The sequence below is a fragment of the Hemiscyllium ocellatum genome, chromosome 5, assembly GCF_020745735.1.
Source record: "Hemiscyllium ocellatum isolate sHemOce1 chromosome 5, sHemOce1.pat.X.cur, whole genome shotgun sequence".
In the NCBI taxonomy this organism is placed as follows: Eukaryota; Metazoa; Chordata; class Chondrichthyes; order Orectolobiformes; family Hemiscylliidae; genus Hemiscyllium; species Hemiscyllium ocellatum.
The window spans coordinates 103,474,389-103,501,614 of NC_083405.1; the positions used below are offsets into that span (position 1 = coordinate 103,474,389).

The 27,226-nt window shown below is 39.3% G+C and overlaps 1 protein-coding gene across 6 annotated transcripts in view; it reads right to left on the reverse strand.

Annotated features, from left to right (window-relative positions):
* Positions 1-208: 208 nt before the first annotated feature.
* LOC132815809 (rho GTPase-activating protein 12-like) overlaps positions 209-27,226 on the reverse strand; it is a 213,517-nt gene continuing 186,499 nt past the window's right edge. For all 6 annotated transcript variants that reach the window (XM_060825069.1, XM_060825067.1, XM_060825068.1 and 3 more), the window contains 8 exons: positions 27,000-27,098; positions 26,758-26,860; positions 21,625-21,741; positions 12,416-12,514; positions 11,584-11,661; positions 7,718-7,852; positions 4,756-4,861; positions 209-1,059 (listed from right to left, as the gene is read on the reverse strand). In XM_060825069.1, the coding sequence (XP_060681052.1) occupies positions 882-1,059; positions 4,756-4,861; positions 7,718-7,852; positions 11,584-11,661; positions 12,416-12,514; positions 21,625-21,741; positions 26,758-26,860; positions 27,000-27,098 (915 nt within the window). In that variant the 3' untranslated portion in view covers positions 209-881. The remainder of the gene's footprint in view (positions 1,060-4,755; positions 4,862-7,717; positions 7,853-11,583; positions 11,662-12,415; positions 12,515-21,624; positions 21,742-26,757; positions 26,861-26,999; positions 27,099-27,226) is intronic.

The following is a 27,226-nucleotide window of genomic DNA, read 5'->3' on the forward strand; positions in this document are numbered from 1 at the left end:
AAAAGTGCACACACCTTCTCAGTATACTAAGAATATCCCATGTTGCCTGTCATAAAACACCCCAAAAAGCTCTTAGTACTGATCTTAGCTGGTAGATTGACCAGTAATTGATTACAAGTTGGCAAAATCGTATTAGAAAATGTTACCGTATGTAAAACATACATTAAGAAATTATACACAGATTATATATACATTACTTGAGGCCATATTATTTATTGTATTATGCTCTTTATTTATCTGTACATCACTAGTGTTCTGAAACACTGAGTGTGATCATATGACTTCTGTATTAACAGCAGGTGTAGGACAGCTTTAAGTCCACACTCATCAACCAGGAAGAATCCACATTAATACTTTAGCTTTTACATTTGAGTAAATCTGTAAAAAAAATAAATTAAACAAAGTCTGGTCACTGTTTTGTATGGACTCAGTGACAACATACAATATTAGGACTTCTACTATACTAAATAGTAAAACAGATTGCAAGATAGGATTGCCAACTATGTGCATGAAATTGAAATTGCCTAAAAATATTGACACGTACAGAAAAAGTACTGCTAAGACCCTCAGGCAAATATTGTTTCAAACGAACCCAGTGTATAACTACGGTATACTCATGTCTCTATTTTTTGTTATTACCAGGAGACATGCTTCCCTGCATCTGTCTGTTCTACATGTTATGCAAAACATCTGCAGCAGAGCCATCTGCTTTCAAGATTGATAACCATTGGAAACAAATACAGATAGATTTAAAAACCAGAGGAAAACAAGTGCAAAGCATACCAATATTCTGGTTGATTTAAGGTACAAAAAAACTTAAAATGTACTATATTTTCACATAGTGGGTTTTGGTAGAGTTGTATTTCATGTGCTCATTTCTCTCAACTTCTTCCAAATATGGTTTCATACTCTGTTAAGATCAAGTCCACAATCTGATTCTGGTATACTGTGTGAACTGCAATATTTCCTGTCTCTTTCTCTGGCCTCAGGAGGGTGGGGCCAAATACGATGGCAACACTTTGATTGGTCATTCGGTTTACTTCAGAACGGGCAATGACCCTGTGAAAAATTAAAGACAAAAATTCAAGAAACGAGCATGCACACAGGCAAATATTACACAGTTACTAATAACGTACATAATAGAATGACAAAGTTACTGATATCTAAATGTTTGCATTATTAAAAACCTTTGATCTATTATTTCAAGTGACATATATCTTGCAGCTTTTCTTAGGCTTAGTAATAAATGGTTGAATATAGACGAATTACAAGGTTACAATATTATCAGATAAATGAATTTGCATTTTTTGTTTTGATGATCTAAACACTCTCAAGCTGCAACATGATAGTGTCAATCGTACTTTTACAAATCTGTGTTAAAACGTTATACTGGCACAACACCCACTTTTGAGCTAGAATGTCGGGCACATTGTTGGGGCAAAATATAAAAAACATCTACTCTAAATAATATGCTATAGCTGACCTGGGAAAGAGTTATGATGAGAAAAATCTCATTTCTGAAAATTATCTCAATGAGTTTGAACAGCTGAAACAGCATATCCACAACCTAACTGGAACTGATGTCCGTAACAACCATTTGTTGGGTGAGAAAATAACTTTCACAATGAGTAATATTCAGTCAGTTTTGGTGAGGAAAAGACATGCTCTGTTAGCCGTGTGAAAACAGTATCTTGCATTTAAAGTCATGTGATTTTCATGAAGATGCTGTGGTTGCACATGAATTGTTCATCAAACTGTCCAGAACAAGCTCAGTTTAATAATTACTGAAAGAAGTACCTTATTAATATGATATTTGTTAATGAGCATCACTCTCTTGCATACAGTATAAATAGCTAGAAAAGAAATGTGGTTTTGTATGCTGCTTGTAGACAGGCCAACAAGGGGCGAGGCCACATTAGATTTGGTACTGGGTAATGAACCTTCTTTCAGCTAGCTAATTTCTGATCCAAACTGCTAAATCACTGTCAATCCCATGCCTCCGTATTTTTTGCAAGAGCCTACCGTGGGGAACTTATTGAAGTCCATAATGAAATCCATATAGACCACATCAACCACTTTTCCCTCATCCACCTGTGTTAGATTTGGAGGTAGGTAAGCACTTTGGTGATAGTGACCACATTCAGTTATGTTTACTTTAGAGATGGAAAAGGATAGGTATACACCGCAGGGCAAGAGTTATAGCTGGGGGAAAGGCAATTACGATGCAATTAGGCAAGATTTAGGATACATAAGATGGGGAAAGAAACTGCAGGGGATGGGCACAATAGAAATGTAGAACTTATTCAAGAACCAGCTACTGTGGGTCCTTGATAAGTATGTACCAGACAGCAAGAAAGAAGTGGGTGAGTGCAAGATCCGTGGTTTAGTAAGGAAGTTAAATTTGTTGTCAAGAAGAAGAAGAGGAATGCTTATGTTAGAATGAGATATGATGGCTCAGTTAGGGTGCTTGAGAGTTACAAGTTAGCCAGTCAAGACCTAAAGAGAGAGCTAAGAAGAGCCAGGAGGGGACATTAGAAGTCATTGGCAAATAGGATCAAGGAAAACCCCAAGGCTTTCTGTAGCTATATCAGGAATAAAAGAATGACTAGAGTAAGATTAGCACCATTCAAGCATCGTAGAGGGAAGTTGTGCATGGAGTTAGAGGAGATAGGGGAAGTGTTAAATGAATACTTTTCATCAGCATTCACACTAGAAAAAGACAATGTGATCGAGGAGAATACTGAAATACAAGCTACTAGACCAGATGAGATTGAGGTGCATAGGAGGTGGTGTTAGCAATTCTGGAAAGTGTAAAAATAGATAAATCCCCTGGGCCAGATGTGATTTATCCTAGGATTCTTTGGGAAGCTAGGGAGGAGATTGCCGAGCTTTTGGCTTTGATCTTTATGTCGTCATTGTTTACATGAATAGTGCCAGAAGACTGGAGGAGAGCAAATGTTGTTCTCTTGTTCAAGAGGGGAGTAGAGATAATCCTGGAAATTATAGACCTGTTAGCCTTATTTCGTTTGTGGGTAAAGTGTTGGAAAGGGTTATAAGAGATAGGATTTATAATCATCTAGAGATGAATAAGTTGATTAGGGATAGCAACACGGTGTTGTGAAGGGTATGTCATGCCTCACAAACCATATTGAGTTTTTTGAGAAGGTGACCAAACAGGTGGATGAGGGAAAAGTGGTTGATGTGGTCTATATGATTTCATTATGGACTTCAGTAAGTTCCCCATTGTAGGGTATTGCACAAAATATGAAGGCATGGGATTGAGGGTGATTTAGTGGTTTGAATCAGAAATTGGCTAGCTGAAAGAAGACAGAGGATGGTGGTTGATGGGAAATATTCATCCTGGAGTTCAGTTACTAGTGGGGCACTGCAAGGATCTGTTTTGGGTCCAAAGTTATTTGTCATTTATATAAATGACCTGGATGAGGGCACAGTAAGGTGGGTTAGTAAATTGGAGATGACACTAAGGTCAATAGAGCTATGGATAGTGAGGAAGGATGTTGTACGTTACAGTGTGACATAGCTAATCTGCAGAGCTGAGCGGAGAGGTGGCAAATGGGAGTTTAATGCGGAAGAGTGGGAGGTGATTCACTTCAGATGGAGCAACAGGAATGAAGAGTACTGGGCTAATGGTAAGATTCTTGGTAGTGTAGATGAGCAGAAAGATCTCAATGTCCAGGTACATAGATCTTTGAAAGTTGCCACCCAGTTGATAGGGTTGTTAAGAAGGCAAACGGTGTTTTAGTTTTTATTGGCAGAGGGATGAAGTTTCAGAACCATGAGATCATGCTACAGCTGTACAAAACTCTGGTGCGGCCACATTTGGAGTATTGTATACAGTTATGGTCACTGGACTACAGGAGAATGGGGAAGCTTTGGAAAAGATTCAGAGGAGATTTGCTAGGGAGTTGTCTAGTATGGAGAGAAGGTCTTATGAGGAAAGGCTGAGGAACTTGAGACTGTTTTCATTAGAGAGAGGTTGAGAGGCGGCTTAATTGAGACATATAAGATAATCACAGGGTTAGATAGGTTGGACAGTCAGAGCCTTTTTCCTCGGATAGCAATGGCCAGCATGATGGGACATAGCTTTAAATTGAGGAGTGATAGATATGGGACAGATGTCAGCAGTAGTGTCTTTACTCAGAGTGTAGTAGGGGCGTGGAATGCACTGTCTGCAACAGTAGTAGTCTCGCCAACTTTAAGGGCATTTAAATGGTCATTGGATAGGCATATGGATGAGAATGGAATAGTGTAGGTTAAATGGTTCTACAGGTCGGTGTAACATCATGCGCAGAAGGACTTGTACTGCGCTGTAATGTTCCATGTTCTGCTTTTAAGCTGTTTTAGATCATTTTAAAAATGTCAAGTATTAATGCTATGAGCTTTTTTTATCCTCTGTTACGAGCTCACATCATCAGCAACTTGTAACAAACATTTAAAGATCTAAACCTGCAGAAACAAGTCTAATAATATGTTTGCTACAAGGTGTCCTACTGGGTCTGATGTAAACATTAGTATTTACACTGAGTTTTGAGATTTAACAGAACTTTATGTAAAAATGAACATTTTAAATAAGCAAAGAATTTAAATACATGTCTTGTATTAGGGCTTACTTTTACTCAAAATTACTAAACAGAGCTGGAAGTTACGACAGTTAAAATTAATACTTACTTTTAAATCACAGCTATGCACCATCGTAAGAAAACTAATCACAGCTGAGAACTAATAAACACTTACTTCACAAGGTGTTTGAATAGAACTTGCATAGTGTCATGGTTTGGTTTAGGTAAGAGCCTGATTAGGTCGGCGATAGCCTCAACACGCTGCTTGTAGTCTGAAATTTCTGAAATTTATTAAATAGAACTGGATTTATTTGATTTGATTTATTGTTGATACATATACCTAAATACAGCAAAAACGACTGTTTTGCATACTAACCAGACAAATCATACCTTACAAAGTACATCAGGGTAACAGAACAGAGTGAAGAATAAAGTCTTACAGCTAGAGAGAAGGTACAGAGAAAGATTAACTCTAATGTATGAGAGGACCGTTCATAAGTTTGATGACAGCAGTAAGGAAGATGTTCTTAAATCTATTAGTACATGTTTATATATTCTGCTCAATGGAAGAGGATGGAAGAGACAATAACCAGGGTGGGAGGGTCTTTGATTATATTGAGGCAGGGTGAAGTGTAGACAGAGTCAATGGAAGAAAGGGTGGTTTCCCTACATGCCCTTTTGTGTGTACATAATACTAATTATCCTCTGCAACAGAACTCACTTAATGCATTAACTAGCCCAGACTGGGCCAGAATGTGGTCTATCTCTCAGGTAAAAACAATTTTGTAGATTTAAGAACAGAATATCGTTCCTCTTTAAGAATTAGCTTTCATAAAGGTTTATCACAGCATCAACAAAGGTCAACTGAACAAAAAGTATCTACTTTAAAGATTACCTTGATTTGTCTCATCACAGATGTTAACTGACCCAGTTTATATTTCTACCACTTACTGTTGAACAAATTAACTGGGTATACTTTTAGATTTTATATTGCACTTGCTTGCTGACAATGAAAGCCAAGATTAAAAAACAAAATTTATATTGGTAATTTTTTCCCCCCAAAAAATTCATTCTCAGGATATCGATGCCACTGGTAAGACTAGCATTTGTCATTTGCCAGTTACCCTTGGAAAGGTAGTGATGGACTGCTTAATATGGTCAAGGTAGTTGGAACTTAATGGAATGTTGCAAATGCCTCTCTGTGGCCAGACTGTGCACTACAAGCCATTGTAAAACATGATTATACATTGATAAAAGCTTACAAAACACCGAGAAAACTGAGAAGAGATGATTTTACTAAAAGATACAATTTCAGTTTATCACTGAATAATGACAAATGCTACAAAATTAACCAAATTCATTAAATGAGTGATAACACTTTCCAGTAATGATTCTAGACATTTTGGGAAGCAGTGGGGTAGTGGCATTCTTTGAGAAAAATGATCTTGACACCCAGGATTGTGAGCCTTTAAAACTCTCTTCCTCAAAAGGTATTGGAAGCAGAATCTCTGAATACTTTAAGGCAGAGGTAGATAGGTTCTTGATAAGCAAGAATGACAGCTTATTGGAAGTAGATGATAAAATGAAGTAATCAGACCAGTCATGATCTTATTGAATAGTGAAGCAAGGTAAAGGGGTTGAGTGGCCTACTCCCCATTATAATGTTCATATCTGCATGGGTCTGTATGTTTAGTACAAATGAAGATGGTTGTAATGAGGAACATAGGACCAAGAGAAGGCCAAAGAGTCTTATGTGCCTGCCCACCCATCAACACAATCATGGCTGACCAAACATTTCAATACTTTCAGCCAACCCATCACCATAACCCTGTACGTCCCTGATACTTTGAAATCTACCAATCCTTACCTTAAACATCTCAAAGACTGAGCCCCGACACACCTCTCTGGTTGAGAATTCCAAGTTTCACAACTCTGTGAAAAAATGCTTCTTATCTTGGACCCAAGGGCCATCCCCCTTATATTTAAATTGTGCCCCCGAGTTCTAGACTCCCCCAACCAGCTGAAACGTCTTGTCTTCATCTAACCATTTAATTATTTCATTGGTTTCATGCTTTGAAGTGCCCAATTTCTCTTCACAGGATAGTACCTTCCCCTCTTTCAATCCAGAGAACAAGTTTGCTGAACCTTCATCGCACCCCCACTAAGGCAGTACCAAACTATGTACAAACAAAGCACAACCTTTCTCAAATCTCTGTGAAAAAGGCTAATCTTTTAGTTTCCAAACTGATGCTTTGCTACATCTATACTCCCTACTCTTAATATTTAAGAAATACTCTCCATGGGTCAGTCCCTCCCATCAAAATGGATAGCCTCACATTTTTCCATATTATATTTCATCTGCTATGTTTCTGTCCATTCACTGGACCTGTCAGAGTGTCACTGGCTCAGAACTGACTGCAAGGCAGGGAAGATCCCTGGAAAAGTACTAATGATGATTGATTCCTGGAAGATTGATCTTCAGCAACTGAGAACATCTTACATGTAATCAGATATCATTTCTGACGCAAGAGATTTTCTTCTGACCTCTCTTGAATAAGCTTTCTGCTTAATTACAACCATTTATTTCATTTTCACCTCGAGACTGTCAACATCAAACTGAGGGCTTATATGCTATTATAACCTGTGCAACTGATTTTGCATTCTGTTATCAATTACCAACTTCCAATTTTCCATAAAAAGTCTCAAGAGTGAATAAAAGTCTTGGAGTACTTTGTCCCCCTCAAATTGCAAAGTCAGTTTCACATCAGATAACCTGCAGTCACTTTGTACACAGCAAACTCCCAAAGACAGTAGTCCGATTATGACTAACCAACCCTATTTTTGTGATATTCATTATGGGGTAACCCCTTTTCTTTGAAGTAATGCTGTGGTTTTGTTTTTAAAACAACATTGAAGAGTCTTGGCTTAACATCTCCATTGATAGTACAGTACGCCCCAGTGCTGCAGAAGAGGGTCACCCCAGATTGTTGTAGTCATGTTCTGAAGTTGGTCTTAGTATTAAGACTGCAGTACATTGAGTCAAGATTAATACACTATGATCAAATAATTGTAACTTCCTCTAAATCAGCAATTTTAAAATGTGATGAAGACACCATTAATCTATGATGTTCACTTACTAACTGCATTGACAAAGTCATTAAAGAGATGATATGTGAACAGAGGTTCTGGTAGTTCTCTGAAAAACATCTTGAGAGCCCCAGTAATGACATTGATATCCTCCCATTTACTGTCGTTCAGGTCCAGCTTCTCATCTGTAAGGAAGGCATAATTAATTTGTAAGTTTAAGATGGGATTGAAAATAGCATTTCACAAACCCCAAAGAGGTCACTGGGTTTTAACAAGTTATATCTGAAAACTAATAGCACTTTTTAGGCACATTGTATTTTTGGCTGTGATCAAACCTGAGCCAAATTGAATGAGAAGAGCGTTTAATTTTCCATTTGCAACTTCAGAACTTTCAGAGCTCAAAATGAAGTTGATCAATTTCAGCAACAAATTCTCTCCTCTAATTTAATACCATATGAGATCCCCCCTCCCCATTCAAACTCTCTGCCATCAGCCAATTCTATGCTTCATCAAATTGTTCACTACCACCATTTTCCCTTTGCTTTTTCCTTTGGAATACACATTTTATCTGTTCCTTCAGACACCCTCTGTTTTGTTTTACAGCATAGGAACCATCATTTATCCACCCCCCCTTCAATTCTGAACTCCAGTCATATTGGAGTTGAAACATTAGCTCTGTTTTTCAGATGAACAGGCCTGAAGTTCTCCAGCGCTTTCTATTAAACAAATCTTCCAAATCAGGAAAGAAACAACAATTTGACTTGAGTCAAAAAGATGATTAATTTTCCAATTTTTCATAATGCTCATGTAGTACAATCATCAGACTCCCTACAGTGCAGAAAGAGACCATTCAGCTCATCAAGTCTACACTGACTATCCAATAAGCATCTCACCCAGACCCACTGGCTTTGGCTATGCACAGGCCCAGCAAAGGCAGTACAGAATTTATATTCTTTCTAACATTCAGATGCACAGGTAACCAAATAATATTGTAGGTAATCAATGTCTTCCAGGATCAATTTTCATTTTCAAAGGTTTGGGGCCTCAGGGAGATACACAGTTCTCAACCATCTTCCACAGTCCCCAAAACTGGAAAAGAGTTTCACGGAAAACATTTGTGAGAATCAGATTTCCCTCTCCATTTTCTGATTTCTGGTAAGGCATTCAGCTAGTTCTGCTTAGGTCTCAACAGGAATTGTGATTATCACGTTTTTGAAATCACTCTTTTTAAAAAAACTAATGTATGCTCATGCACAAACCGCTGACTTTTAGTAGTTGTTACAATGTGACATGGTTGCACGTGTTTTCTTTAAACATATGTTATGTTTTGCAGTATGTACCGTGTACAAGGCACACTGCAGAAATTCACCAAAGGTGCTTAGACAGCACCTTCCAAAGCCATGACCACTTTCACCTAGAAGGACAAGGGGAGCATATACATGGGAACACTATCACTTGCAAGTTCCTCTCCAAGCCACTCACCTTCACTGTTGCTGTGTCACAATCCTGGAATTCCTTCCCTAGGGACGCCGTGATCCAACTACCGCACATGGGCTGCAGCAGTTCAAGAAGGCAGCTCATCACCACCTTCTCAAGGGCACCTCAGGACAGGGAATAAATGCTGACCCAGCCAGCAATACCCCACATCCCATGAGTGAATAAAAAAAGATTGTCTTTTGTACATTTTTATTTATGGATCTGTTTCATGGATTTTCTTTGTAGATCACCAACCCTTTCCATTTAGCCATTCCTCCTTGATTGGGGTCTATAATTGCCCATTCAACAGAACAACCGGAAAACATTAAGTGCCTGTTAAAAAGGAAAACCCTTCCATGGTGGAATCACATGTCAAGTAAAAGTGGATGGCTGAAGTTATTCAAGGACAAATGTTTTAGCTGCAACTTAGTCTTAAAAATAAATTGTTTAGCTTTTGTGAAAGTTATAAACTCTGGCATCCAAGGTCTGTTATTTGTAAAGTTAGATTAGGAACAATTTAGCAATTTTGAAGGTCATTGAGGTTTTAATTTCACTGCATTGTGAATCCAGAGATGATTGGTTTGGTTTGCTATCTGTGCTGTAACACTTGTTAGCCAGCTAATTTTCTATTCAAGCTGATATGTTACTACCTACACCCGGAGCTCTTATTTTCCACAATAAACTCCAATGTGGCACTTGTCAAATGCTTTCTGGAAATCTAGATGTATGATATCCACAGCATGCATTACCTCTGCAAACAACTTCAATAGATTGGTCAAACATGATTCCACTTTCACAAAACCATGCTTACTCTGTCTGATTACTCTGAATTTATCTTGCGTGTGGCCAATGTTTAACTGATTCATTGGAGTTCTTTGAAGAACTAACATGTGCTGTGAATAAAAGGGAACTGGTGTACATAGGCTCGTCTACAGATGAAACTGGTAAAATCCAAGTTTGGGCTGACATGTGTCAGGTAACATTATGTGCCACTTGAATCCTAGTCAGTAATTATCTCCACAGGAATTTCATATTTGTTAATATGTTAAGTATGCTAAGGTTCATGTGTATAATTTGGTATCAAAAAATCTTTCTTGATAGACACATAAATTACTATCAACGTCCAACGTCTTCCTCACTTCAGCTTTTAGATTAGATTAGACTTACAGTGTGGAAACAGGCCCTTCGGCCCAACAAGTCCACACCGACCCGCCGAAGCGCAACCCACCCATACCCCTACATTTACCCCTTACCTAACACTACGGGCAATTTAGCATGGCCAATTCACCTGACCCGCACATCTTTGGACAGTGGGAGGAAACCGGAGTACCCGGAGGAAACCCACGCAGACACGGGGAGAACGTGCAAACTCCACACAGTCAGTCGCCTGAGTCGGGAATTGAACCCGGGTCTCAGGCGCTGTGAGGCAGCAGTGCTAACCACTGTGCCACCGTGCTGCCCATGGTGTAATTATATACAGCTCACTTTATAAAAATATCTAATTCTGCTCATGAACAACTTTTCTGAGTCTACAGCTATGAAATTTGAAGTGAAGAAAGTTTAAAAAGCAAAAATGCTACCAGCAACATAATGCCTTGTTTTACAGGTTTATACCCTTAATTAAGTTGTTCTTGATTTTATCAGGGTTCTTTGATCTTGGTGTTGTATACAAGGAAGAACAGTCTGAGAGCATTCATGGCATCATTCCACACTTCAACATTTGGATCTGGGCGAATCCTTAGTAGAGACCTGAAAGTAAATTACTTTCCATACCTAATACAATCCTAGAATTTTACTGTACAAAAATAGGCCATTTGGCTCCCAAAAGAATAACCCAGCTAGGTCCCATTCTCCAGCCCTACCTCGGATGCCTTCTAAATGCAACACTTTCAAATATAAATCTAGCTTTCTCTTGAAACCTCCTAGGGAATCCACCTCCGCCACTCTTCCAGGCAGTGTACTCCAAATCCTAACAAAAGAGTAAAGAGATTTATCCACATCTCGCTCCTAACCTTCTTGCTGATAATCTTGAAATTGTGACCCCTGGGTAATGACATACCAGCTAATGGAAACAGAACATTCTTCTTTACCCGGTAAGAATTGTTCATAATTTTGAACACTTCAGTAGAATCACCTCTTGATCTCTCTGCTCAAAAGAGAATAGGCCCAATTTCTCAAATCTTTTGTCTAAAACCCCTCATTCCTGGTATCATTCTAGTAAATCTTCTTTTTACTCTCTTCACATCCTTCCTTAAATAAGGTACCCAAAACAAACGTGGTCTGACCAATGACCAGGAAGTCGGACCTCTTGCATCTGTGCAAAAATTCAAATACCCTGAAATTGCAAGTGTGCTAATCCAAATTTACATACATTGGGCTCTCTTGCTGACCATACACAATGGCACCTTAAAAAGATCCTGTGCTTTATAAAATGTCTTACCATGGTTGACTGCAAAGCGAAGCTTTTGTATGACAGCCAGGTTACCACTCACTCTGTACAAACCATCAACGTTTAAGCCTAATGACATAAGATGAAAAATGTAAGTTCAGGCAAGGACTTCAAGAACAACAAATTCTTGGGCTAGGAAAAATAAACAAGAGCAGAAATTGCTGAAGAAACTTAGAATTGAATGATGGTTACTGGTCTCAAATGTGAATTGCTTTTCTCTCTATACAGATTCAATAAAATTTAATTTATTTTAAAAATCTGGAATTAAGAGTCTAATGATGACCATGAAGACACTGTTGATTGTTGGAAAAACCCATCTGGTTCACTCATGTCCTTTAGGGAAGGAAACTCCAGGTCTGGCCTACATGTGACTCCAGACCCACGACTAAGTGGTTGACTCTTAATTGCTCTCTGGGCAATTAGGAATAGGCAATAAATGCTGGCCCAGCCAGCAATGTCCACATCCTATGAATGAATTTTCAAAAATGCTGCCAGACTTCCTGTGTTTCTCCTGCAATTTCTAGCTTTATTAGTTTCCAGCATCCACAAATCTTTGTTTCATTCTAGACTAAGATACCTGAATTGTGAAAATGTTATAGGTAATGTTTTCAGATTTCTATTATTTTCTTTGATACAATGGAGATGTATTAGAATAAAATGTGATCCACTGAAATTTATTTCAAATTAATGAAAACGCTGAGATAACATTTTATTTTAGAATTTTATGCCATTACTTTGTAAGGGTAATACTTCTGATTGTATTAGAGAAGTTTTACAAATTAAATTGTTGTCTTTTGAAGAATCAACTCTTAAAATGTCATACCCTCTCTCTCCACGTGGTCAATACACATCATCACAAATTTTGGTACAGTTGAATTCTCTCTTTGACAAAGACTACTTAGATTGCATCCAAATACTTGATCTGTATAAAACAAAAGTGAAAGGCAATGTAATTCATTTTCAGATAACAGCTCAAATTGAGGGCAACAGTGATCATCACAATTCAGGGATAAATCAGAAAATAACTGTGACACCAGCAATGTGTAGTTAACTGCAAAAGTCAGAAAGTTGCTATTTAAGATGCCCTTTTGCTTGACAGGCATCACTATACAGATATCTTTCCCAGAAACATAGCATTCAAATATACAAGAGTTGTGAAGTTGGGGCACTCACCATTAAAAACAGAAAAGTTAGGTCTTTTCCATTCAAGTGTAAAGCAAATTTTATGTTTGCAAAACTTAATTACTAAAATATTTTCAGTTTCAGATGGTTATGTTTAGAATCTTATTTAGTCTGATTTTAAATAATGTCAGAGATTTTAAGCTTTTTCTTCCTGTCCCTTATCACAGTCTCTCTTAATCCCACTCTTACTTCTGAATACAGCCTCGTACTGAATTAAATATTTTAACTTATATTTTCTGGTTTAGATGTTGCAACTCAGTAAGAATTCTTCATTCTGATTTGACAAGATGGCATCCATCCTGTTTGTTACTCATTTTGCACAGACCCTAGATCCCTGGTAGACAGTACTGGACTGCCTGACAACTGCAAATTGCTGGGTAAGTGGCCAAGAAAGCCAATGAGTAACTGTAAGCGCAATAAACTGTCCGTGCTGTTCAGCAGCCAACGATTACAAAACCTGGGACTAATATTTCCTTGATATCACTTTCCCTATTCAGATTTATTGAGTTTAGGAAACCATGAATTTAATTATTTTCTTAAGAGTTTCTTTGGTAACCATGAGCCCTTTGACAAAATGTTTTTCTGCTACGATAACATTCTCAGAACACAATTACTACACGATTTTCTGAAGAAAACAAATGTTCTTAAACCAGATATATTTGGTTCTTACAGAGGAAGGTGAGAGGAAATTGTGGACTCACTGGCCCCAGTTTTCAAAGTCTTCTTAGATTTTGTTGGTGTCAAAGATTTGAGAAATGCAAATGTTTCATCCTTACAAGATGATGTAAAGATAAACCCAGCATCTAGAATCCAGTCAGTTTAATCTCAGCAGTAGCAAGCTTTTAGAAACAAGAGTCACTTGGGCAAATGAAGTTAATTCAGGAAAGTTAGCATATCGAGGGCAAATCTTGTTTCAAAAACATGCTTGAATGTCTTGCTGCAACAACAGAGACTGCTGAGGGCAACAGTCTTGATCCAAATGGCATTTGATAAAGTGCTACACAGCAAACATGCAAGCAAAGTTTGAACTCAATGAATAAAAAGGGACAGTAACAATATGAATATATTGACTGAATAGCAAGAAAGAGTCAGTCATACTGAAAGGTTCTTCATCAAACTGGAGAAGGGCTCATAGGGAATTTCCTGAAAAGTCAGTATTAGGACCCCTATTCATATGAAGCATAATGAAGCATATTAATGGGCTAGATCTTGGAATACAGGGCACAATCTCAAAACTGTCAGGATAGTGTAGAAGCTCAAAAGGACATGGATAGGTTAGTGTAATATAGTGGCAGATGAAATTTAAAGAGGAAAAAATGTGAAGTGATTCTTTTGTTGAAATGAGTTAGAAAGATAAAGGGTCCAATTCAAAATACTTTTGCAGTGGCAAAGGCATCTGGATGTCTATGCGCACAACTCATTCAAAAGACTGGACTGGTTAATAAAGCATTTGGGATCTTGGCTCTTAAAAATAGGAAACTGGTTTGGTCTCAACTAGAGTATTGCATTGAGGAAGATTGAGGAACAAATTGAGGAAGATGTCAAGACAAAGATTCATGACAATAGTTCCACATTGAGAGATTTCAGCTATGAAGACTGACTGCAGAATCTGAAAAAAGAAAGTTGAGAAAGGAGATTTAGAGTCGTAGAGTCATGGAGATGTACAGCATGGAAACAGACCCTTCGGACCAACCTGCCCATGCCGACCAGATATCTCAACCCAATCTAGTCCCACCAGCCAGCGCCCTGCCCATATCCCTCCAAACCCCTCCTATTCATATACCTATCCAAATGCCTTTTGAATGTTGCAATTGTATCAGCCTCCACCACTTCCTCTGGCAGCTCATTCCATACATGTACCACCCTCTGTGTGAAATGGTTGCTCCTTAGGCCTCTTTTATATCTTTCCTCGTTCACCCTAAACCTATGCACGCTGGTTCTCCACTCCCCGACCTAGGGAAAATACTTTGTCTATTTACCCTATCCATGCTGCTCATGATTTTATAAACTCAATAAGAGTCACCCTCAACCTCCGACGCTCCAGGAAAAACCGCCCCAGCCTGTTCAGCATCTCCCCATAGCTCAAATCCTCCAACCCTGGCAACATCCTTCTAAATCTTTTCTGAACTCTTTCAAGTTTCACAACATATTTCCAATAGGAAGGAGACCAGAATTGCATGCAATATTCCAACAATGGCCTAACCAATGTCCTGTACAGCTGCAACATAACCTCCCAACTCCTGTACTCAATACTCTGACTAATAAAAGAAAGCATACCAAATGCCTTCTTCACTGTCCTATCTACCTGCGACTCCACTTTCAAGGAGCTACGAACCTGAACTCCAAGGTCTCTTTGTTCAGCAACACTCTCTAGAACCTTTCCATTAAGTGTATATATCCTGCTAAGATTTGCTTTTCCAAAATGCAGCACCTCACATTTATCTGAATTAAACTCCATTTGCCACTTCTCAGCCCATTGGCCCATTTGGTCAAGATCCTGTTGTAATCTGAGGTAACCTTCTTCGCTGTCCACTACACCTCCAATTTTGGTGTCATCTGCAAACTTACTAACTGTACCTCTTATGCTCGCATCCAAATCATTTATGTAAATGACGAAAAGTAGAGGACCAAGCACCGATCCTTGTGGCACTCCACTGGTCACAGGCCTCCAATCTGAAAAACAACCCTCCACCACCACCCTCTGTTTTCTACCTTTGAGCCAGTTCTGTATCCAAATGGCTAATTCTCCTTGTATTCCATGAGATCTAACCTTGCTAATCAGTCTCCCATGGGGAACCTTTTCGAACGCCTTACTGAAGTCCATATAGATCATTCTATTGCTCTGCCCTCATCAATCTTCTTTGTTACTTCTACAAAAAACTCAATCAAGTTTGTGAGACATGATTTCCCATGCACAAAGTCATGTTGACTATCCCTAATCAGTCCTTCCCTTTCCAAATACATGTACATCCTGTCCCTCAGGATTCCCTCCAACAACTTGCCCACCACCAACATCAGACTCACTGGTCTATAGTTTCTTGGCTTGTCCTTACCACCCTTCTTAAACAGTGGCACCATGTTAGCCAACCTCCAGTCTTCTGGCACCTCACCTGTGACTATCGATGATACAAATATCTCAGCAAGAGGCCCAGCAATCACTTCCCCAGATTCTCATAGAGTTCTAGGGTACACCTGATCAGGTCCTGGGGATTATATCCACCTTTCAATATATCTAGCACTTCCTCCTCTGTAATATGGACATTTTGCAAAGTGTCACCATCTATTTCCCAACATTCTATATCTTCCATATCCTTTTCCACAGTAAATACTGATGCAAAATACTCATTTAGTATCTCCCCCATTTTCTGTGGCTCCACACAAAGGCCACCTTGCTGGTGTTTGAGGGGCCCTATTCTCTCCCTAGATAGAAATAATCAAAATTATGAAGGATGTGAACAGAGTACATGGGAATAAACTGGTCCCACTGTTGGAAGAACTAAGTATCAGAGGACATGCTTTGGAGATTAAAAAAAAGGTAACTATAGGCCAGATAGCTTAACATGTTGTTGGGAAAATGTTGAGCATTTAGAAGCCCACAGTATAATCAAGCAGTGTGAGCGTGGCTTGATGATGAAGATATCATGCCTGACAAATTTATGAAGGCTCTGGCCCGAAACGTCGAATTTCCTGTTCCTTGGATGCTGCCTAACCTGCTGTGCTTTAACCACCAACACATTTTCAGCTCTGATCTCCAGCATCTGCAGACCTCACTTTTTACCTGACAAATTTATTACACTTCTTTGAGGAAGTGGCACACAACATAGATAAAGAGAACTAGTAGATGTAATATATTTGGATTTACAAAAGGCATTCAATAAGGTACCACACAGAAAGCTACTTAATAAGGAAACATGATATTGAGGGTAGTGTATTGATATGGATAAAGGATTAGTTAACTAATAGAAGGCAGAGGATTGGGATAACAGGGCTATATTCAGGGCAGCAACTGTAACAAATGGAGTGCCAAAGGAATCAGTGCTGAGGCCACAATAATTTACAGTATGTATTGACAAGGTGAATGTACTATAACCAACTTTGTGGATGACACAAAAACAAGTGGAAAGGCAAGTAAGGGGAAAAATTTAGAGATGGCAATTTAGGCTATAAAGCAAGTAGATCCAACAAGCTATTTTGATAACAATATCCAGAACGTGACAAGAAGGGACAGAGTACACAAACAGAAAATCAAGCAGTGAACAGAATCAAGAGGGATTAAAAAATAGTAAAAAGGTAAAATTGATGGTTCTTTACTTGAATGCATGTGGTATTCAGAATAAAATAATGGCTCAAAAACAATTAATTGGGTTTGACCTTCAAGACATTACAGAGCCATGCTTACAAGGAAATCAAAACAGAATTAAATATTTAGGTATATGTGACTTTTCGAAATGGCAAGCAACAGGAAAGGTTGGTGGGATAGCACTGTTGGCAAGGGTTGGAATAAATACAGTGACAGAAATGATCTTGGGCCATAAAATATACAATCCTTACAGGTGAAGGCAAGAAGGCACTGGTACGAGTCTACATGCACCCTAATAGTAAGTATATGATGGGCAGAGAATAGATAAAGAAATAATGAGGACAGGTAACAAAGGCAATACATTGATCATGCATGACTTTAAATCTTCATGTAGATTGGGATAGACAGATGGACAGAAGTAGCCGCAGGGAACTATTGAGAGTATATTTGGGACAGTTTTCTAAAACAATAGTTATGAGTCAAAACAGGGATCAGGCTATTCTGGTTCTGGTGATGTGTAATGAGGCAGGTTTAATAAATAACTTCAGCGTAGAAGATACCCAGAAAATAGTGATCATAGCTGAAGAGCTGGCTGAAGTGGACTGGAAAAGCAGTTTAGTAGCAAAAACAGTTAAGGAACAACAGCAGACATTTAAGACATAGTTAATGGGTCACAGCAAAGACACATCCCCATGACGAAGAAGAATTCTAGGAAGGGATAAGTTAAAGATAGCATCAGATTGAAAAACAGAGAATGTGGCAAAGCTTAATGGAAAGCTAGAAGGAAAGTTTTAAAAACCAACAAAAGGTCACGAAAAAATAAAGAGGGAGAAGTTGTGAGGGCAAACTTAAAAGCAACATTAAATGAGACAGAAAGAGCTTCTTGAAATGTATCAAACGAAAAGAGAAAAGTCTAACTGAACATAAAACCTTTAGGGAACAAGGCTTGGAAAATAATAATGGGAAACCAGAAACTGGCAGAGGAATTGAATAAATAATTTGCATCAGTCTTCACAGTAGAAGACCTGAAAATCATTCCAATATTACTAAATAAATCAAGGGAAGGAGAATATAGGAAATATACAGAAAAATCATCACGAAAGAAAAAGTCCCACAGAAACTAAAGACACTAAAAACTGATAAATCCCTTAGAAGTGATGAGATGCATTTCAGGATATTAGAGGAAGTAGCTACAGTGAGAATGGTGGTAATCTTCCTACAGTCCTTAGATCTTGGAAAAGTTTCAAAGGATTGGAAACTGCTAACGTAACACCTTTATTTCATAAAAGGAGACAAAAGAAAAGGCAGCTGTAGGCCAGTTTTTGAGGAGGTAACAAACAGAACAGATAAAGAGGAAGCAGTTGATGTAATAGCTCAATTTCAAAAGGCATTTGATAAGTCACCACTTATTAGGCTACTTAGTAAGATAGAAGCCGATGGTATTGGAGTTATATATTAGCATAGATGGAGGATTTGCTAATTCAAGACAGTTGGGAAAAGGGGGGGCATTTTCAGGATGGTAACCTGCAAATAGTGGAGTGGCAGAGGGATCAGTGCTAGGGCCACAATTATTTACAAAACATATAGAGTTGGATGGGGAATGTAAATGTACCACAGCCAAGTCTGCAGATGACACAAAGATAGGCAAGAAAACCAGTGCTAAGGATGATACTGTCTGCAGAGGGATATAAACAATTGGGCAAAATCTTGGCAGATAGAATATAATGTGGAGGTTTGTGAGGTTATGGACTTTGGCTGGAAGATGAACTGAATATTAATTAAATGGGGAATGACTACAGAAAGCTGCTGCAGAGGGATTTGGGGGTCCTAGTGCAAGTATCACAAAATGCTAGCATGCATTTCTATAGTAATAAGGAAGACAAATGTAATGTTGGCTTTTCTTTCAAAGGGAATGAAGTATAAAAAAGGAAGGTCTTGCTAAAACCTGTGAGTGTGGCGTTGATGATCCGGTGTGTTTTTTCTATTTCCGTGTTTTTGATGATTACAAACGTGTCATCGACATATCTGACCCAGAGTTTGGGTTGAATTTGTGATAGGACTGTTTGTTCTAACCTTTGCATAACTGCCTCTGCTAGGAGTCCCGAAATTGATGATCCCATGGGTGTTCTGTTGATTTGTTCGTATATCTGGTTGTTGAATGTAAAGTGTGTAGTGAGGCACAAGTCCAGTAGTTTAAGTATGCCGTCTTTGTTGATAGGTTCCGCGTCCTGTTTTCTGTTCCGTACGTCCAGTAGGTTGGCTATTGTTTCTCTGGCTAGGGTTTTGTCAATCGAAGTGAACAGTGCCGTCATGTCGAATGAGATCATGGTTTCTTCTTTGTCTATGTGTATATTTCTGATGATGTTCAAGAATTCCTGTGTTTATTGTATGGAGTGTTTGGATCCGCTGACCAGGTGTTTCAGTTTCTGTTGTAGTTCTTTGGCCAGTTTGTATGATGGTGTCCCTGGTAATGATACTTTCAATGCCACACTCACAGGAATCCGATTCACGAGAGAAGAAGAGAAGGACAGCCAACTCCCATTCCTAGACGTGATAGTACAGAGAACACCGAACGGAGAATTCACCACAAGGGTATACAGGAAAGCAACACACACAGACCAAGTCCTAAACTATGAAAGTAACCACCCCAACACACACAAATGAAGCTGCATCAGGACACTATTCAAAAGGGCCACAACATACTGCAGTACACCAGAACTGCAAAAAGAAGAAGAGGAACACCTATACAAGGTATTCGCCAAAAACGGATACCCGCGCAACTTCATCAACAGATGCCTAAGAGAAAGACCACGGAACGAGGACATGCCACAACCAAAAGGACTAGCCACACTACCATACATCAGGAGCGTTTCAGAACTGACAGCCAGACTACTGCGACCCTTAGGACTCATAATGGCACACAAACCAACAGCCACGCTCAGACAACAACTTACTAGAACAAAGGACCCGATACCCAACATGAGCAAAACTAATGTAGTATACAAAATACCATGCAAGGACTGCACAAAACACTATATAGGACAAACAGGAAGACAGCTAACAATCCGCATACATGAACATCAACTAGCCACGAAACGACACGACCAGCTATCCCTCGTAGCCACACACGCAGACAACAAACAACATGAATTCGACTGGGACAACACTACTATCATAGGGCAAGCCAGACAGAAAACAGCCAGGGAATTCCTAGAGGCATGGCATTCATCCACAAACTCCATCAACAAACACATCGACCTGGACCCAATATACCAACCACTACAGCGGACAGCTGAAACTGACACCCGGAAGCGGCAAGGACAGACCACTATAAATACCGGAAGAAACATCAAAGAAGCGCTTCGCAGGAGGCTCCAAAGCACTGATGATGTCGCCTAGCCAGGGGACGAAACGTTTGCAACAAAAACTTCCAGCTTGGTGAACAGAACCACAACAACGAGCACCCAAGCTACAAATCTTCGCACAAACTTTATTCTAGGTATGGATGGATTTTCTTATCTGGAGAAGTTGAGTATTTTGAGCTTGTACTCATTGGTCTTTAGGAGAATAACAGGACATCTGCTTGAATCATTAAAGATTCTAAGGGAACTTGACAGAGTAAACACTGAGGGGCTCCCTTGTGGAAGAGTCTACAACCAGAGGGCATAATCTCAGATAAGGAGTCACCTATTTAAGACAGATGAGTTTTTTAATTCTCTCTCAGCAGATAGCGACTCTGAGGACTTCTTTATCACAGCTGGCTGTTGAGGCTGAGTCACGGTTGAGACAGACAGATTCTTAATCAGCAATGGAATCAAAAGTTATAGGAAAAGGCAGGAAAGTGGAGTTGAGGATCATCAGATCAACCATGATCTCATTGAATGGTTGAGTAGACTAAATAGGCTGAATAGCTCCTTCTGCTCCTGTATCTTGTGGATTTAAGATAATTGGTAAATACAGTAATAGCTACAAGAGAAAAAACATTTTTGTTTCAAATCACCTGAAAATGGTGAGGTAAGTTCAAGCAAAAAATTAAATTATTACCTGAAACAGAAACGTGTGCTGACTAATTAAGTGAAATAAACAATGCATAACTAATTATAATTTTTAATTCATAAACTGTTGTTTACTGAAAAAGTGTTTCAGAAGTTTCAAATTTTAAAATATTAGAATTCAGTAAACACACAGGAAATCCAAAGCTACCAAAATGAAGGACATGAGTTACTCGGTTCACTGATGAATTTCCATGCTTTATTACAGGGAAGTGAGCAGAAGACATTTGAAGAAAAACATGCATTTTCTTGCAGTGTGTTAAACAGTTTTGGCAAGACTTTGTTTTATTTGGTACCTGACCCAGTGAGACTGTTATTAAGAGAAAGGTAGAAATAGTTAAATTACATGTACTCATTAGATACACCAAAAAGGTCTGTAGCAATTTATCACTGAAACATTTATAGCAAACATAACAGTGTCTCTTTCATGCACACTCAGAAATACAACATATTGCTAACATGGCCTCATGGAAGCTATGGTACATTAAGTTTCCTTACCTTTTATATAACCTTTGTCTCGGACAGCTTGGAGTGTTGGTCTGCGTGTCAGGAATTTCTTCAATTTTGTTTTTGTCTTTTTTTGATCTGCATTATCTATGCTACTAGATTTTACTGCTGTAAACAAAAACAAATTAAAACTTCAATTGAAAAGTCAATAAAATTACAAAATATTCATATCACATTTAAGAGATGGCTGTAAAATTTTAAATGTTCCTTCTCAGAGAATGATGTTGCTTGACACGAGAAAGTGAAAATTGTGAGGCTGGAAGACAAGGGACAGCAGGAGTCCACAATGCTAACTAAAGGTAACCACATTATCTTAAGAGGTAATGTCACCTACCTACCGCCTTTCTGCCACTTACAAATGGATTCCGCCAGAGATATGAGTGGTGCAGGAAAAGCACAGCAGGTCAGGCAGCATCCGAGGAGCAGGAAAATCAGAATGAAGGGCTTTTGCCTGAAACGTCGATTTTCCTGCTCCTCTGATGCTGCCTGACCTGCTGTACTTTTCCAGTACCACTCTAAACTAAACTCTGGTTTCTAGCACCTACCATCCTCACTTTTGCCCACCAGAGATATATTTCCTTCCCCACCCCATCCGCTTTCTGTAAAGACTGTTTCCTCCACGACTACCTCGTCACTCCACGCCTCCAACAACTCACTGTTACTACTTCAGCTGATTAGATTATTTATCAGCCAATTGGTTATTAAATGAGTTTAGGCAAATATAACTGGGATTGTAGCGTGTCATGACAGGGTGGTTAAGAAGGTCTTTAGCAAGCTTTTCTTCATTGCTCAGACTTTTAAGTAGAGGAGCTGGGATGTTACGTTGAGGCTGTACAGAATGTTGGTAAGGCCTCTTCTGGAGTACTATGAGCAGTTCTACTATAGGGAGGACATTATTAAATTGGAGAGGGTTGAGAAAATTATAAAAATAGGCTGAGATTTTTTCAGAGTGTAGGAGGTTGAGGGGTGACCTTATAAAATCTGATTGAAGATTTGTAGCTCGGGTATCCATTGTTGTGGTTCTGCTCGCCGAGCTGGAAGTTTTTGCTGCAAACGTTTCGTTCCCTGGCTAGGGAACATCATCAGTGCTTTCATATGTTGCGCTGAGGCGGTTAGCGCAGGATTCCCATCTCCTGGCTTGTTTCAGCGTTTGCAGCAAAAACTTCAAGCTCGGCGAGCAGAACCACAACAACGGATACCCGAGCTACAAATCTTCAATCAGATTTTAAACACTTACGGGCGAGAAACGCTGAAACAAGCCAGGAGATGGGAATCCTGCGCTAACCGCCTCAGCGCAACATATGAAAGCACTGATGATGTTCCCTAGCCAGGGAACGAAACGTTTGCAGCAAAAACTTCCAGCTCGGCGAGCAGAACCACAACAACGGGTGACCTTATAGAAATTTAGAAAAAATGAGGGAGACAGATAGGATTAATGGCATGTGTCTTTTCCCTAGGGTACAGGATTTCAAGACTAGGGGCCATATTTTTGAGGTGAGAGGAGAAAGATTTAAAAAAGACATGTGGGGAATTTTTTTTAATATACAGTGGTTTGTGGGTAGAACAAACTGGTGAATGCAGGTACAGTTGCAACGTATTTAACCAAATGTCTTTTAAACACGACTAGGAAAAATGTGAAGTGATATGGGCCAGCTGTAGGCAAATGGGACTAGTTTAGTTTGGGAGCATGGTTGGCATGGACATGTTGGACCGAAGGGTCTAGTTCCATAGTCTATGACTACAATGTGTGGGAATGTTTGGAATGCACTGTAGTCTGGACAACCATAATTGCAGTTAAGGTTTGTGGTTTGAACAACTTCAGCTTAAGGGTATTGAAGTGGAATTTGAGTTGCAGGGATTATTGAGCTTCAGGGAGGGTGAAACATACTTGGACACTTTATTCACATCACTTAAGAACAGTAGAAACTTAGTAGGTCAATATTTGGGGCAGGAGGTTGTGACAAGTCATGTATGGGACCTGGCAAGTTGTAATGGAGGAGCCGTAATCTCTGACTGTGACAGATACAAAATTCTTGCTACCTATATAGATGAGGACAAGGCCAGCAGCGTGATGAGAAAACTGATCATGTCACCAGCGTGGGCAGTGAAAAGCAATGATAAGAGATAGTAAAGTCTGAAGGATTGATATGATTCTCCATAGCCACAATTAGGAGCTTCAACTGTTGTGATTGGCTTGACGCTATTATAAGGAGAAAGTGAGGACTGCAGATGTTGGAGATCAGGGTCGAAAAATGTGGCACTGAAAAAGCACAGCTGGTTAGGCAGCATCCAAGGAGCAGAAGAGTCGATGTTTTGGGTGTAAGCCCTTCATCAGGAACGGGCAGAGGTTGGGTGGGGTGGGTGGGGATCTGAAAGATAAGTACGAGGGTGTGGTGGAGAAGATAGCTGAGAAGGTGATAAGTAGATGCAGGTGGGGGGTGATAGTGATAGGTCAGAGGGGAGCATGGAGCAGATAGGTGGGAAGGAAGATGGACAGGAAGGACAGTGCTGAGTTGGAGGGTTGGATCTGGGATGCGGTGGGGGGAGGGGAGATAAGGAAACTGGTGAAGTCGACATTGATGTCGTGTGGTTAAAGGGTTCCAAGGCAGAAGATGAGGCATTCTTCCCCATGGCGTCTGGTGGCTTGGTGGAGGCGGCGGCTCAGGGCTTGCATGTCCTTGGCGGAGTGTGGGTAGGGATTTGAAGTCGTCGGCCACAGGGCAGCAGGTTGTGTGGTGCGTGTGTGATGTTCCCCAAAACATTCCGCAAATTGGTGTCCTGTCTCCCCAATACAGAGGAGATCGCATCGAGAGCAACCGACCACAGTAGGTGAGGTGTTTGAATGTGCAGGAAAATCTCTGCCGAATGGGAAAAGATCCTTTGGGGTGGCTTGGACGGAGTTGGGGGGAAAGTGTGGTTGCAGGTTTTACACCTTTTATAGTATAAGGGAATGTGTTGAGAGTGGAGGGTGGGTATGTGGGGGGCATGGATGTAACGAGGGATTTATGAAGAGAACAGTCTCTCTGGAATGCAGATAGTGGTGGAGAGGGAAATATATCTCTGGTGGTGGGGGTCTGATTGTAGGTGGTAGAAATGGCAGAGGATATTGTGCTGTATCCAGAGATTAGTGAATTGGAAGGTGAGGACCCGGAATGATCTATCCTAGTTGCAATTGGGGTTCAAGAATGGAGGTGCCGGAAGTGGAGGAGATGCGCTGGAGGGCATTGATTACCCAGGCCGGCAAACTTCAGTCCTCGAAATAGGAGGCCTCCTGGGGTGTTCTGGAGTGGAACTGCTCCTCCGAGGAGCAGATACAGCAGAGGTGGAGGTAAGGACATGATTGCAGCTGTAAAATAAATTAGTATTGGCAGGGGTGGATCTAATTGAACCAGCAACATAGGTAGTACTTGGAATATCATTCCAAGTAAAGAGTTTGAATTAAACCACAGAACATCAATGGTAATCGTCTCTGGATTGAAGCCTCACCTCAAACATATTAGGCAATTAAATAATTGGCTCAAAGAGTAGTGTGGGGAAAAGAGTTTCAATGTATGGGTCACTGGCATCAGTAAGCAGGAAAGAGAGCTGTTTGTTGGAAGGGAGAGAGGAGGGAAGGAGTGCATGGAGAGGATGATTGAAAATGACTGAGTGAAAATCAGATTTAGAAATCTAAAAAGAAAAGTCAAAGTAACAAAACAGCAGCAATGCATGCTTATTTTTTAAAAAAGTTGGATAAAAAGATAGGACTTAACAGTAGCTGTGCACAGAGAGTAAGGTGTACAGTAGCAGTAAGAAATGAAAACAGTTCTTAAGTTGAAAACATTTTAATTACGTGCAGAAAATATTATTTGCGTATATTGTGAGAGATGTTTGATAATAAACAACATACAAGATTATGCAAAATAATACTCTCAATCTCAAGAGTAGTAATGTTGTCAATGTGTGAAGGATAGTTGCTATTATCCTCTGTAGGACAATGATTTTTTGTGATGTTGAGTTGCTGGTGTTGGACTGAGGTAGACAAAGTCAGAAGTCATGCAACACTAGGCAATAGTCCAACAGGTTTATTTGAAATCACATAAGCTTTTGGTGCACTGCACCTGACGAAGGGGCTAAGCTCCAAAAGCTCGTGTGATTTCAAATAAACCTGTTGGACTATCGCCTTGTGTGTGGGACTAATGAATTTTTGTACATAGGTATGTGCTTTACTTCTCTCCCCCATGAAAATATAAATGCATATCTCTTACAAGTACCCAACTACAAGCTTATACAAATGAAATCAATCTTGCATTGTTAAACAGGGAAAAAAAAAGCCTTAATAAAGCTTTTCTTTATCACAGTCATCACAGAAATTAAATCACAACAGGCCAATGTACCTTTAATAACAGAAAACAGATGTGGACTCTTACTTCAGTTAACACATTTTACACAAGGGACATGATGAACATTAATTTACAAACTCACTATCAAAAGTCTAACCATGTTTAAATGGAGCACTGTTGTATGGGTAATTAGTTGATTACTCTTGCATATAAGATATCTTTGCTACTAATGAAACTATTCACTAGTCTTGCAAATACAGGCACACAATCCTTTTATCCAAAGTGCTTGGGACCAGCTGGTTTTCAGAATTCGTAAATTTTTGAATTTTGGAATAAGTAACAGTTCAACTATGAAATTTTAAAAAATCTTACCACACTGCAGCTTCACAGTGAGTACTACGGGCCCTGAGACAGAATTCAGGCCTGCAAGTGCTAGGCCATGCCTACCCAAGTCACATCTGAGAGACATGCATCGAGTGGGTGTGGAGTTGGGTTAACTGCTTGCATGCCAATCAATCTTGTTAATGAGATTAAAAACTTCATGAAAAAAACCTTTGGATTTTGGAGATTGTCAGATTTTGGATAAAGGGCTGTCTACCTGTACTTCATTAAAAAATGGAGAAAAATTTCATACAAATATATTTGTTATTAATATTGAATAATTGGGATTTCAACACTAATTATTGCAAAGATTGTTCTTGTAGGAAGAACAGTAAGCTAGAATCATTCCCACCTTCATTTTGTGGAGTGAAACCATAACATCGAGTCTGCTTTTATGAAATTATTGTGTTTTATAACTTACGCCGTGATTTCTTTAAATCTTTATTAGTTTTATCCTTATCATGTTTTTCAATTCCTGGGGACTCTGGCATATCATCTTCAGCAGCTTCATCAGATTCCACCATCTGTAATGAAATTGGTTGTCAGTTGCAGATCAGTTTTTATGCATGGTTAACAGTTTATTGGCAAATCAGTAAAAATAACAGAAATTATTACTGTGCAAAACAAAAGACACAAAGTAAAATGTTCAAGCTGACTATGTACCTGACTACCAATTGTTTCCTCAAGAGCTTTATACCACTCATTGATGAGATGGTCATTGTCCAACTGAATCAATATCTCTGTTCCTTGACGTGTTTTAAGCTGGAAAAGAGCAAGTTGTTTTCATAAAAGAAGTGTACAAGTTCACATTAATATATACAGTTCTTTTATCACTTATAACATTAAATTAATACAGTCCTTGGACTACCTTGTACTCTCCTGTTCTATAG